The sequence below is a fragment of the Macrotis lagotis genome, chromosome 3 (genome assembly GCF_037893015.1).
Source record: "Macrotis lagotis isolate mMagLag1 chromosome 3, bilby.v1.9.chrom.fasta, whole genome shotgun sequence".
Classification (NCBI taxonomy): Eukaryota; Metazoa; Chordata; class Mammalia; order Peramelemorphia; family Peramelidae; genus Macrotis; species Macrotis lagotis.
Genome location: NC_133660.1, coordinates 249,449,753 through 249,465,163, shown reverse-complemented (window position 1 = coordinate 249,465,163; position 15,411 = coordinate 249,449,753). Strand labels below are relative to the sequence as shown.

Below are 15,411 nucleotides of genomic sequence, written 5' to 3'. Positions count from 1 at the left end.
TTTTTGGAAGTACAATTGCCCCCATATGTGCAAGGAAAAAAAAAACAAGGATGGCAAAGGGGAAATGACTTATCCAAGGTCACAGGATAGCAGAAATTAAATTAACTTATTTTATGTCACCAATAATAATTGTATTTATACCATATCATGTTGCCTCAGGTCTACTGAGTAATAAATATTCTCCAAAAACTCATGGTTAATTTAAAGATGGTGAGACAATGCATATATCAGTCATTGTAAACAGCAGTTTTTTTTTTTTCTTTATCAAAATAGAGCCCAGGGCCAAGACTCTGGAACGTTAGAAAGGATGGTGTTTCATAATATTTATGAGGTTTTTAATGAGATTTGAAGGCCTGATCAAGTAACCCAAGGAGACAGACACTAAATGTAAGGAAAAATTTCTTATAAAGAAGATGGAAGGAAGTGATTTGATCTGTTATTAAATTGAACTTACTTAAATTGTGAAGATGAGCAGAGCATTTTTATTTTTCTTTATATCTCATCTTAAAATGAGAGGATTGATCACACAGAGAGATTAACCAAATTACCCATGTTTCTACTTACTTTTGGAGAGAAACCAGAATGGGCAAAGAGCAGTAAGGAAGAAAGGGAAATGGTCTGAGAGGAGCAGTCTACATGAAGGGGCTCATAGGGAAGGTCCAAATCTCCCCCTTATTTTTGTGTGTGGATAAATGCATTCAATTTTTTTAATCATATCCAGTTCTTTATGACCATATTTATAATTTTACTATTAATGATACTAACATGGTTTGACATTTCTTTTTCCAGTTCATTGCTTAGATGAGAAACTGAAGCAAATAAGGTTAAATGACTTATTCAGGCTCTCACAGCTAGTAAACTGAACTTACAAGATTGAACCTACAAAAATAAGTCTTCCTGACTCCAAGCAGTGCTCTATTAACTACTATGCTATATAACTGCCTTCTAGTTGTTTCTAATAGTCTGTGTTTTGGGACATACTATCCCTTTCCCCCAAAATGATCAATTCTCTCCACTACCTGGAACTTACTCTTTCTTTAGACCCCAACTGAAATAATACGACCTCCAGAATGTTTTCTCTGATTCTTTCAGTCATCACTGATCTTTATTTTCTTAATCTCAAAGATCACAATGCACATGCTTTTGTGTTATAAATTTATTATTTATTATAGTAAGTGCATAAGATCATAGATTGGAAGGGACTTAAAATCTTCCATTGATTCCAAACTCTTTCTTTTACACAAAAGGAAAGCAAGGAGGGAAATAAAACAAGATGTTTGAGGTCACACAGCTACAACATAACAGTTATAAAACACAAAGGGTGGGACTGGGTAGAAGGAAAAACAAACTGGATCTGGAGAACCAATTCTTAAATTTTTAGTAGAAACATTCACACCTTCACAAATACTAATCAGTTATGGATTTATTCTTTTGTTGAATATCTCTTCTTAAAGTCATGGATAAAATGTTATTCAGGATTTAATCTAAAAGTTTTATCAGAAAAACACAGACTTATAGTCAGATCTGAACTCTTATTTCAGAAAACTCTTCACTCCACCAACTCCCCAAGTGAAGTAAGACACTTTGTGTTCTGATAGAGAATGGCAACTGTCAGGAAATTTATAGTCTTAGTGAGCAATAAAAAGTTGAAGGTGTAATAGGTAGGACCCGAGCCACCTTTCCTGACTGCAAGGTCAGTTCTATACCCCAATATGGCATAGAACCAGTGACCACACAGGTTTTCACTTAAGTTCAAATCATTTCCTATTTAATGCAAATTTGAAATTATTTGCTATCTCTCGTGTCCTAGGTTTTGTCATTCTGTCTAAATCATTAGCTCTTCCTCTTAAATAGGTCTCAGGAGGAAAGGGGCTTGGAATGAATGATCTCTATAAGTGTTCCTGTCTTTGAATTATAGTCTGAGAAGTTTTGCTGCATTGGATGGAACATTGAACAAGTTCCATCTAGTTGTGAGAGTTTGTGATTTTATGACTCTGTCTAGGCAGTGAGATTTGAGGGATGATGCCACAAAAATAAAGATTATTCATTTGTCTAATACCTGAAACCCACATTGCAGGAGTCATTCCATTTGCCTTTTTATTTGACCCTGCTAAAATCCCATTATTTTCAAGGAAATAATGAATTAAATGCCCTTGTGTTTTCTGGGAGAAAGGGATTGACATATGTAACTTTCTAGTCTTTTCATCTTTTATTCTTTCACATAATGTATAAGCCAGTAATGGTGGCCTATTTATTCTATGCATAAAGAGTATTCAGTTACTTCTCCCTATGCTTTCTATTTTCATTGACTTTTCCTCTAGCCTTCCATTCTCTTCTTCCTCATATTGACCTCTTGCATCCTTCAAGTCTGGACTAAAATCCCAGCATTCATAAGAAACCTTTCCCTGTTTGTATGTTTCCTAGTACCTTATCTCTGCAATGACTTTCCAACCTGTATTTTCTTTTCTATAGGGCAGTTAGGTGATTTAGTAGATAGATTTCAGCTTAAAACACTTGACTCTTACTAGCTGTGTGAACTAACATTTATCTGTGAGACTGGATGAATAATACGATAATCCATTATCATGTTTTAATTGGTATTATTGGATCAACTCGGCTAACTATGATTTTTAAAATGTTTTTCATTCATATGGACACGTATATTTTTAATTTAAAATTTCTTTCCACCCTCCCTTCCCACCTCCTTCCCCTCAGTGGTGAACAGTCAGGTTGGCATTGTACATACATATTTTGATAAACATGTTTACAAAAATCTAATTTTTAATATGATGAATTAGGATTAAGGGAAAGAGATACATAAGAGAAAATTGTTATAAAGTGTTCATCAGATTTGGAAGGGTTTTGTTTGTTTTTGTGTGTGTGTGTGTGTGTGTGTGTGTGTGTGTGTGTATGTGTGTTGTTTTGTCTTGTTTTGTTTTTCTTCCTCTGGATAGGGATAATATAGTCCATAGTCAGTCAAATACATTGGTTCTAGTTCTCTGGACTGCTGAGAAGAGTTACTTCCATCAAGACTGTGCATCTCATAATGTTGTTGTTGATGCGTACATTGTTCTCTTGGTTCTACTTCCTTTGCTCAGTATCAGATGCCATAATTCCTTCCATGCTTCTCTAGAGTCCAACCATTTATGATTAGTTATAGAACAATAGTATTCCATAGTTTTAAATTACCATAACTTGGTTAGCTATTCCCCAATCGATGGACATCTTCTCAATTTCCAATTCTTTGCCACTACAAAAAGAGCTGCCATGAATATTATGGAACATGTAGATCTTTTCTGCTGTTTTTTTTTTTAATTTGTTCTGGATATAGACCTAGAATTGGAATTGCTAGGTCAAAGGGTATAAACAGTTAATTTATTGCTTTTGGGACATAGTCCCATGTTGCTTTCCAGAAAGGCTGGATCTGTTTACAACTCCTGGGCTAACTATAATACATATTAAGAGTCTCAATAGGGACAGATAGGTGGCACAGTGAATAGAGAGCACTGACTCTGGAGTCAGGAGTACCTGAGTTCAAATCTGGTCTCATACACTTAATGTCTAACTGTGTAACCTTGAGCAAGTCACTTAACCCCATTGCCTTAAAGAAATATTTTTTTTTAAAGTCTCAAAAGAGAACAGGTACTAGAAAGAATGGGACACAGAATAACTAACAAACACTATGCAAATCCCATCCAACAATCACCAAATATCCTGATGATTTACAGGATATTACTCTAGGAAATCCAAGTCCTCAGGCATTAACTGCTTACTTAGAACAGAAAGGCAGCTAGGGGACAACCTAGTGTATAGCTCTGTGTCTGAAGTCAGACCTGAATTCAAATCTACCTTCAGAAATTCACTAGTTGTATGACCCAGAACAAAACACTGACTTCTATCTCCCGAATTTTCCTAAGTTATAAAAAGTAGATAATAAAGCAACTTCCTCCCAGGGTTTTCCTGAGGAAATTTTTGTTAATATTGAGGAATAGTATTTGATATTATTGGTTAATTATTAACTATATTTTATCATTACATAATATTTTTAAAGTCCATAGCATAATGCCTGAGATGTGGTAGATATAACATAATTGCTTATTTCCTTTCATTTCCCCTTCCTCATACATGAGAATATGTATCAGAAGGTAATAAATGGAAATAAAATTCCACAGAATATTGTGACTGTATTTGTATCATCTGGTCATCTCACTACCTCCAAATAAATAACATAACATAATTAGCTGAGCAGTTAGGTGTTATAATGGATAGCGTGCTGGGCCTAGAGTCAGGAAGACTCATATTCCTCAGTTCAAATCTGAATCTAGAAATTTATTAGCCATGTGACCCTGGGCAAAACACTTAAACTTGTTTGCCACAGTTTCCTCACCTGTAAAATGAGATGAGAATGATATGATAAACCCCTTCAATATCTCTGCCAAGAAAACATTCAATAAGAACACAAAGAATTAAAAATGACAGAAAAATACAAAAAAACAAGAAATGAATTTGGGAGGCACATTAAGGACTCAAGAAAGGGTAATCTGTTTTTCATTTGAAGTAAAAAAATCACAAAATAAGTGGCATACAGTTGGATAATTTTTTGTTATTTGCATTAGTCTTTAGCATATTCATCTGGATAGGATAAGATTATTGAACTGATTAACTTACAATGAAAAAAAACAAGGTCTCTCACTGAAGGGCATCTCCAATAAATAATTTAATTTTTTTAAATCTCCCATGTCAAAGTATTAAACTAACTGCAGATAGAAACTTACCAATTTTTAACAATCAACACTATTTCAAAATTCAATCTGTCTTTCCAGTTATGTCATTAGTTTTGTTTGAGATATGGTGGAAACAATATGTTTGTCTCCAGACAGTGACATTAAGAAATGTCCAAACCTGAGACAAATATTTCAGACTGGGGCTTAGAGTTGTGTCCTCTTTGCCTTTATATTTAATGAGGAAAGAAATGGATTACAGTTATATGTTTTTATTATCACATTTCCGATTAGCAGTGCTTTGTGGACCTTGGGTCACTCTAGAGCAGAGACTCTCTGATATAGTAGAAAACTCTGGAGTCCTGGGAGTTAGGTTCAACTTTATCTTCAAATCCTATAACTCATCTAACTGTAGGAAAAATATTAAGGGCAAATTTAAGTATAATATTTTCATTTTTATTAGTTCTGTTGTATTTTTTATGCAACATGGCTAATACAAAAGTCTATTTTGATAATGTCACATGTATAATTGATATCATATTGCCTTTTTTGCCTTTACCAGGACTGAGGACCATGTAGAAGGGAGGGAATTTGGAACTAATTTTTTTAAATGAATGTTAAAAGTTGATAAATAATAGATATTTTTAAAAGGCTACCTTTTCCTCTTAAATTCTATAGCCATCATGGGAATAGAGCAAGCGGAATTCCATAATTAAATAAGCAATGTAAAGGATTAATCAATGCTGAAAATGAGCAAGCAAAAAACAAACAAATAAATAAATAAATAGAAGTATAGTTTTAAAATGACTTCAGAAAAAGCTTACCTTGTCAAGTGCTGCTTTCTCTAATTCATCTTTAGCAACTGCTAGTTTTTGCTCCAAATCTGTTAGTTGTTGTGCCTGTGGAATAAAAATATAGATATATGTTTAATCAGCTCTTCTACTAGCTTATATGATTCTTCCCTTCCAATCAGATGAAGACTTATGCAAATGGATAGATATAGTTGTTATCCTCAGGGACCTCTCAATGATAATACACATGGGATCTTAGATTTAGAGCCTGAAGGAAGCCCAGAAAGCATCTAATCTTAATTTTACAGATGAGGAAACAGAGGCTCATGAAGTTTTGTCCAAAGTCACTCAAGTCATAAGTTTTGGAGGCAAATTGCTCCTAGGTCCTAGGATAGCAGAGGTTCCCACTATACCAAGTAATTTCCTCTCTAGAACTTTTTAAGGTATTCAGAGTACTCTTTTAGAAGGAAATATGATTGTTTTGCAGATTACAAAAGTCATTTGAAATATGTTTAAGAGACTGAGACAAATATGACATGCTAAGAGACCAGATGAAGGAGAGAACACTTCTAGATGAGAAAATGTGGGAAGAAGTAGCATTGAAGCTGGGAAATTGATCATGGGCAGGGGATAAATCCATAGAAGGTGAAGTGAGTATCCTTGGGTATTAGGGAGCAGTATGAATGAAGATCAGGAAGTTAGATTTTTTTTTTGCACAGGTGATTTGCTGCTACTGCTGCTCTTTTTGTTGTTTGGGGGGGTAGGTAGTGCTAAAATGCTCTTAAAGATCAACAGAAATATAAATTGAAAAGATCTTCAGGAGAACAAAAGACAAATTCATAGTCAATAAGAAATCTTATTAGTGGTCAAGTGGATAGAGTTCTGGATCTGAAGTCAAATCCAGCCTCAGACACTCATTAGCTGGATCAGAACCTTGTTTTCCTCTATTTCCTCATCTATAAATGAGCTGGAAAAATAAATGGCAAATCATTATCAAGAAAACTCCGAATATGGTCATGAAAAGTCATACAGGATTGAAACAACTGAAGATAAGCAAAGGGGAATAATAACAGTATTAACATTCCCTAGGGCCATTGTGAACAATAAATGAGACTGTAAATCTGGAACCAATATAGAAGTATTAACTATTGTTGATTAGTTTCATAAAACTTTTGGAAGTAATCAAGGTTAAGTGATTTGCCCAGGGTCATATAGCTAGTAAGTGTCTGACGTCATATTTGAACCCAGGTCCAGAGTCTATTCATTGTACTGCCTACTTGTAACTATTATCATTATTTGTTTTTTTTTATTTTCATACTTGTGAAGATATCTTTCTGCTGTTTCTTGAGGAACTCCACTGAAGAATACCCCTTTATCTCCTGAATCAGTTCAATGTACTCTTTAGAAAAAATCTAGGGCCATCTAGGTGGTGCAGGGGCTAGAACACTGGCCCTGGAGTCAGGAAGACCTCTGTCCAAATCCATCCTCAGACTCTTAATGACCACCCATCCATTTGATCTTGGGCAAATCACTTAACCCCATTGCATTGCAAAAAACAAGCAAAAAAAATCCAAAAAAACCAGAAAACTCTAATTGTTTAGGAATTCATCTCTTTCTTCTGATATCTATCAGTACTAAATGACACAGACTCTAATTTTAACTTTGTGATTACATAAAAAATAAAATTTTGATTTATTATGGAACAAATAAATACTGTATTCAAAGTCAGCAAGATGTGACTTCATTTCTTCTTGTAACACTTATTAGCTGTGTAACTCAAAACACTGTGCCTCAATTTACTCATCTTTAAAATGAGTGGTTTGAATATTTGAATGACTCCAAGAACTTCTTAAGCTCTAAAATCTAGGAATCCATGATCCATCTTCTATGGAATGGTCTTTCCAAACAATAATTCAGCTGAATATATGTTTCAAATAAAAAGTATTATTGAGGTGTGGATACATTGAATCACAAGACACATTGCCTGCTGAACAACAAAGAGTGTTTTTAGACCTAACACAAAAAGAGATCAGAAACAATGTGATAATGGAAGTCAAAAAGGTCCAAACTGACATAACAGGTCATAGGGACCAATCATAATCCAAGGTAGGAGATAAGGATCACATGAAGTAATATTTGTAAACCATTGGTAGTGTCCAGTATGGTGTTGGAATGTTTGTTCCCTTTCCCTGTCAGTCTGGGACAAAGTCTGGCACAAATACAGAAAAACAAGTAATTAGTTGGTCATGAAGTATCCAGGCATGAAGAAGAAATATGAAATCATACCACTCTTTAAAAATCAGTTATAATTGAATGGGGGAATATGGTACTATATTACAATATTCACTTGATTAGGCTGGGGTGAATAGTTTTCTAGAGGATCAAACACCAAATAGTTTACTGAACCAAAATGGCTAATTTCCATTCCCTTCTAGTGTTTGATTTTAATCTATCAATGATTCTTCTATGCTTCAACATTTCACTGTGTGTCTCTTTTCATCCTATTGGGCTGTTATGAATAGTGCTCCTACTCTTACCAATTACAACAAATGACAATCGATATTTATTTCAAAGCCTGCATCAAAATCATGCTCCAGCATAAAGTCTTACTAAAGATTGCTAAAATTATAGGGTATAATATATGAAAGGACATTTAGACATTATATAAACTAAATCTCTTATGTTACAGAGTAAGAATCTAAATCCTAGGGAAATAAAGCAAAAGTAAGCTTTCTGAAGGGGGTATCCCGAGCAGTTAGCACAATTTTGGCACTGTATTCATAATGTACATATATTTTTAGATGGATTGATTTACTTTATGTCACATAAAAACACAACAAAACAAAAATTGAACTGTTATTCACTGATATTGAGATTGCTCCACATCCCTCTGTTACCACCCACAATAGGCAGTAAGCTCACAATATAGGTTTATGTTAAAATCCACCCATGCATGCTAGCTCCCCTTTCCTCTTCCCAGCATCATAGAGATCCTTGTTCAAGCCTGTGGAATTTTGCTTGCCCTTTCACAGTGAGGTTGGCTCTTCAGGAGCAAAATTCTCCTGGGATCCACAACCCAAAGGTTGATAAAGCAGGCTCTGAATTGCCATTGCCAGTCCAAAGAATTAAAGAGAAAGAAAGGTCTCCAGGACAGGACACCTTGATTGTGGGAAACAATATGGCATTCAAATCTGACGGAAACAGAACAGCATCCAACTTGGGGTCAGTTTTGTTTATCCAAAAGTCATTTGAGGCAAAGACCTAGTCATGAACTGCCCAGTGAGGAAGAAACCTGAGATGATTGGAGATCCAACCTCCAAGGACACCTTAATCAGTGGGGAAGGAGACAGAAATGAGTGATAAGGGAAATAAGTTGGGACTAACTGAAAGTACCAAAGAATCCCAGAAGAAAAAATATCTCAAAGATCTGTAACATGAGCGGATGAATGAACAGCAAAAACAATAATACAGGAAAATATATATATATCCCAGGCTTACTAAATGAATTCAGGCAACTATGAATAAATACTGTGAAATGAAGAAAAATTATACAACTCTTGGTAAGACAGGGGACCCTTTAGAATTTGAAGATAAGAAGGAACTACACCATGCTGTTCCTAAGAGAATTAAAAGAGACATGAGATTTATTAGTACATAATGAAAACATAAGTTCAAAACAAAAAAAAAAGATTAGAATACACTTGAATCTGTTATATTAACCCTCACCAAAGAAACAAAAGGAGGGAGAACTATAGTTTGGTATTGTAAAATATAAAGAAGCAAAAGAATTCATTGGGACTGTAAAATATACAAAAGAAAAATAAAACCCACAAACATTAAAAGAAAATATTCTTACCATGCAAGCAAATATAATGATCTAAAAAACAAGAGGCATAGAGAAAAAAAATCTAAGGATTTCAGGTATCCATGAAGAATAAAAATGAAGAACAATAACAAAAAAACCAAATAGCACTGATAGGGAGAAAAAAGAATTAGGAATCTATGTGATTAAGAGGAAAAAAGGAGGGGGGAAAACATATAAGGCGAAAAAATAGCTGACAATTTAAGCAAACAAAACCCTTAAGATAAAAGGATAATAAAGAAGAGGGGATAAAGGAGTAGGAAAAATGAGAGGATGTGTTCGCATTCAGATCTTAATCTATGATCCTATATTCCTCAGAAACAGTGTCATCACTGATAAAGCATAATCTCTGATAATCAGACTGCTTTGTCCCCAAGGAAACAAATCTTACCCAAAGTGTAGATAAAAAGAAAAGAAATCCTTCCATTCCTTTATCTTTCATTGAAAAATTGAGCACTAGAGTCCTGACACTTTTAGCACTAGGTGGTCTACTAAGGCAGAAATCCAATTCTGTTCTTAGCATGGGTATCGAACAACACTCCAGGGGAAACAAAATGAATCTAATGCATGTCTGCAGGGTTGTAGAATGGTAGTTGAGATATGACTCAATGGTTATTAGAATCTGAAGTACTTTTTTTGAAAGGTTTGCAAATTTTTTCCTAGAAATCTGTCAGATAGAATTAGTATTTAGCCCTCTAGCCCACAGAATGCTTTTGCACCACAGAATCCCTAAAATATATTGTTGGTGGACACTCAGTCTGGCATTTAATCACTGTTTGGAATTCAAACTGCTTCATGTGCATCTGTCACACCTTTCCATCTATATAATTCTTCCAAAATTGGGAGGAGTTGTGTTATATATTCTTACTATTCACCCTCCTTCCCCTTCAACTGCAGCTGTCAACCCAAGATAATTAATAATAATTTTTAAAAAATAGCAAAGGGCACCAACACTTAGATTTTATAAGTGTTAAGATATACAAAAACATTATATATATATATATATATATATATATATGCATTCATTTGAGCCTCAACACTGATTAAATGAGCATTATAAGGATGATTTGCTCATTTTACAAATGGTTTCACTCGGAAACTTGTTCATTGTCTCCCAGCTAATTCATAAAGGAACCAGATTTTGAACCTAGGTCTTCTTCAAAATACTTAGTATACATATAATATTGAGTTGTAACTTGTGGGCATATAACACATGACTTCATAGAAATTTTATTTCATTGTTTTTTTACTCAGACTTTAAAACATGATATCAAAAAGTATAAGGATTGGGGCGCCTAGGTGGCATAGTGGATAAAGTATCGGCCTTGGAGTCAGGAGTACCTGAGTTCAAATCCAGTCTCAGACACTTAATAATTACCTAGCTATGTGGCCATGGGCAAGCCACATAACCCCGTTTGCCTTACAAACAAACCTATAAAAAAGTATAAGGAGAATGCAAAAATAATTGTCAATATACTATAGGTTATTATTTAAAATATTAATATTATGCATATTAACTATACATAATTATATATAGAAAATATTATATATAAATGTGTCTGCATATGTATCTAGGTGCAATCCTTTCATGTCTTCAATCACTTTTTTTTATTATAAGCTAATGTAAGCACCAGGCAAATGCAACCCTTCTATATTGACTAGAAATCATGAAACACAGGACCCAGGGAATGCAGGATCTATATCCCAATTTCAGAACTTAGGCAACAGTTATGAGATTAATTATTTACAACATTGTTCATCATCTAAACAAACAATTTCCTTAAGTGGATTAGTCTTTGTTTTTAAGTTTTAAGCAGTATAATTCTGTCCATATTTATTGATTATTCTCTACAATATGCTGAATGCATTATGGAAACAAAGACCTTCCACCTGAATGCATTTCTCTTCGACATACAAAAATTTAAGGGAGAGGGACAGCTAGGAGATATAGGGAATAGACTGTCAGTCCCAGAGTCAGGAGAACACAAATTCAAATTGGGCCTCAGACACTTAATATTTACTTAGCAGTATGAACTTGGTCAAGCCCCTTGATTCCAATGGCTTGCAAAAAAAAAAAAAAAAAGTTAAGGGAGAAGAAAGAGAGAATGAGAAAGAGGTAGAGATAGGGGAGAGAGAAACAGAGTGACATAGCACAAATCATTCCCCAATTGATAAATGGTCAAAGGATATGAACAGATAACTTTCAAGTGAAGAAATTAAAGCTATATAATAATCTTATGAAAAAAATGTCCCAAATCATTATTGATTAGGGAAATGCAAATTAAAACAACAATGAAGTATCATCTTACACCTATTAGATTGGCCAAGATGAGAAAAAAGGGAAATAGATCAATGCTGGATAGGCTATAGGAGAACTGAGGCATTGATGCATTGCTGGTAGAATTGTGAATGCATCCAACCTTTTAGGAGAGCAAAATGAACTAGGCCCAAAGAGCAAGAAAAAATGTTCCTATCCTTTGACCCAGCAATTCCAATTCTAGGTATATATCCAGAAGAAATTATAAAAAAGGAAAAGTCCTACATGTTCCAAAATATTCATAGCAGTTCTTTTTGTGGTAGCAAAGAATTGGAAATTGAGGGGATGCCCATCAATTGGGGAATGGTTAAACGAGCTCTGGTACATAAATACTATGGAATACTATTATTCTATAAGAAACCATAAATGGCTGTACTCTAGAGAAACATGGAATGACTTATGGGATCTGATGCTGAGCAAAGGGAGTAGAACCAAGAGAACCATGTACACTTCAACAACAACACTGTGAGATGAACAACTTTGATGGAAGCAGCTCCTCGCAGCAGTTCAGAGAGTTAGGACAACTGTATTAAACCAGCCATGTACTATTATCCCCATTCAGTGGAAGCAAACCAAAGCAAAGCAAAACAAACAAAAAAAAACCTAACCCTTCCGGATCTGATGAACACTTTACAAATATTCTCTTATTTATCTCTTTCCCTTAATCCTAATTCCTCATACTGAAAATAACTAAACTGTAAACATATTTATCAAAATAGGTATGTACAATTTTAACCTGACTGTTCATCACTGAGGGGAGGGGGTGGGAAGGGAGAGTGGAAGGAAATTATTCAATTTAAAAATATATGTGGGGGTGGCTATGTGGCGTAGTGGATAAAGCACCGGCCCTGGAGTCAGGAGTACCTGGGTTCAAATCCGGTCTCAGACGCTTAATAATTACCTAGCTGTGTGGCCTTGGGCAAGCCACTTAACCCCATTTGCCTTGCAAAAAAAAAAAACCCTAAAAAACCTAACAAATATATGTGTTACATATGGATGAAAATAAATAAATGATTTTTTTAAAAGGGATAGACACAGAAAGAGAAAGATAGAGACATAGAATAAAAGGAGATAGAAAAACAGAAGTAGAGAAATAGAAACAGAGTACTTGACCTCAAGAAGTCTATATTAAACTCTATCTCAAAACACATAAATTAATAAAATTTATTTATAAGTAAACACAAAGTAATTTTATAAGGGACAGTACCAGTAAGGGAATCAAAAAAGATTTCAAGTTGGAGAAAGCTTTTTTTTTTAGTTGTTTTTTTTTGCAAGGCAATGTGGTTAAGTGGCTTGCCCAAGGTCACACAGCAAGGTAATTATTAAGTGTTTGAGGCTGGATTTGAACTCAGGTCTTCCTGACTCCAGGTCCGGTGCCACCTAGACACCTTTGAAGGGAGATTAGAAGGGAGCTAAGATTTTCAAGAGTTGGGCTATATGTAAGGTAGAAATAGGAAATGGAGATGGAATATTATATATGGCAACCATTGAGTAGACTTGTCATCCTGGAAATTAGGAATCTAAGAGCTAATAATGCAAATCAGTATTAATTTTAATCCCAGTCACATGCATATTAGCCTAAAAGGCATGGGTCTCTGAGAAAGATCTAGGAGCAGAGGAGTAATGAATTCAGACCTGTATTTTGTGGGTATCCCTTTAAAGCTAGTACAGAGGATAGGAGAAAGCCAGAAGAAGAATGAGATTCAGGGAGTATAATACTAACGAGGACACAATTAAATTGACCCTTCCATGTAAGAGTTGATAAGAACTTCAACCGTAGTAGTAAACATGTATTCAACAATAATTCATAATCTATTTGAACTTCTAAAATATGCTTCATTACTGTATACTCTGGGTCACAGTTACTATCTAGGATTAGTTAAGACATATGTTTAGGTCTTTCAGAAAATGGAGTTTTAGAACTGCAGTCAGGAAGACCAGTGTTCAAATCCTACCTCAGACATTTATTAGCTTTGTGATCTTGGAAAAGTTACTTAACCTATCTCAATTTCTTCAATAATAAAATGGAAAGCATAGCAGCACCTATCTCCTAGGATTATTGTGAGCCTCAAAGGACAACATATTTATAATGTGCTTAGGATGGTGTTTGATACATAATAGAAACTATACAAATGCTTATCCCTACCCCTTGGAACATCCAACCAGACATATAAGAGGGTGATTATAATGGGATCTATACCTCAAAGTGAAACTTTGTGATTTATATAAATACTTATATAATAAATACAGAAACAATTTTTATTATATCTGCTTTGATCAAAGATAAAAAACGATTTAAATGAATCAATGCAAGATCCTCATAAAAGTATAAACAAGTGTCTAACCCATATGTTTGTTCATTGGTTTTTTCAATGACACATACAGTAGCCTATTATTCAACCTATAGAATATTAATCACTTTGTCCACCTGCAGTATTCCTGCCATCATATTTTACTTCCTAGTCTATATATAAAATCAGGCAAGTATGTTTATCCCAAAAAGAAGAATGGTTTTCAAGACAAGCAACAAAGACATCTTTTGTCAACAGCACTGCCAGCTATCTGTACCATTCACTCTTACCATTTTGTTATCTTGGGGCTCTGCTGAAAACTTTTGTTTTTATGTACTTTTTAAAAATTTATTTTCATTGATTTGTACATGTATTGTCAAGTTACAAAGTTTCCCTCCACCCTTCCTTCCTAAACCCCTCCACTCAGATGGACACAGTCAGGTTAGCATTTTCCATACATATTCAGTTAAACATATTTACAAATTAGTAATTTTTGGCATGAGGAATTAGGATTAAGGGAAAGAGATACATAAGATTTAATTTCTATAAAGTGTTCAACATATTACGTAGGGGTGGGTTTTTTTCCTCCTGTGTATTTTGTTTTGTTTTGTTTTGTTTTTCTTCCTCTGGTTGGAGATAATATAGACCATAATCTGTCAAATACAGTTCTCCAAATTCTCTGGACTGCCAGGAGGTGTTGCCTCCATGAAGGTTGTTAATCTTACAATGTTGATGTCAACACTGTTCCCTTGGTTTTACTCCCTTTGCTCAACTTCAGATCCTGTAAATCATTCCATGCTTCCCTAGAGTCCGAACATTTATGATTTCTTATAGTACAATAGTCTTCCATAGTATTCATGTACCATAACTTGTTTAGGCATTCCCCAATTGATGGGCATCCCCTAAATTTCCAGTTCTTTGCCACTACAAAAAGGGCTGCTGTGAATATTTTGGAACATGTAGGACTTATCCATTTTTTACAATTTCTTCTGGACATAGTACTCGAATTAGAACTGCTGGGTCAATGGGTATGAATAGTTTTATTGCTTTTTGGGCATGGTTCCATACTGTGCTCCAGAAAGTCTGGATCTGTTCACAACTCTACCAGAAATGCATCAATATCCAAATCATCCCACAACCTCTCCAACATTGATCATCTTCCCTTTTTCTTATCTAGGATAATCTAATAGGTGTGAGATGATACACCATTGTTATTTTAATCTGCATTTCTCTAATCAATAGTGATTTGGAGTTTTTCTCATACACACACACACACACACACACACACACACACACACACACACACACACACACACACACATATATATATATATTTATATATATAAATATATATATCTATATATATATCTATATCTATCTATATCTATATATCTATATATCTATATATCTATATATATATATTAATGTC

At 34.4% G+C, this 15,411-nt stretch overlaps 1 protein-coding gene across 1 annotated transcript in view; it reads right to left on the bottom strand.

The window, feature by feature from the left end:
- The window catches only part of LUZP2 (leucine zipper protein 2), a 517,934-nt gene that overhangs the window by 220,645 nt on the left and 281,878 nt on the right, over window positions 1-15,411 (bottom strand). Inside the window, exon 5 of the mRNA XM_074227567.1 lies at window positions 5,546-5,620. Coding sequence (XP_074083668.1) covers window positions 5,546-5,620 — 75 coding nt within the window. The remainder of the gene's footprint in view (window positions 1-5,545; window positions 5,621-15,411) is intronic.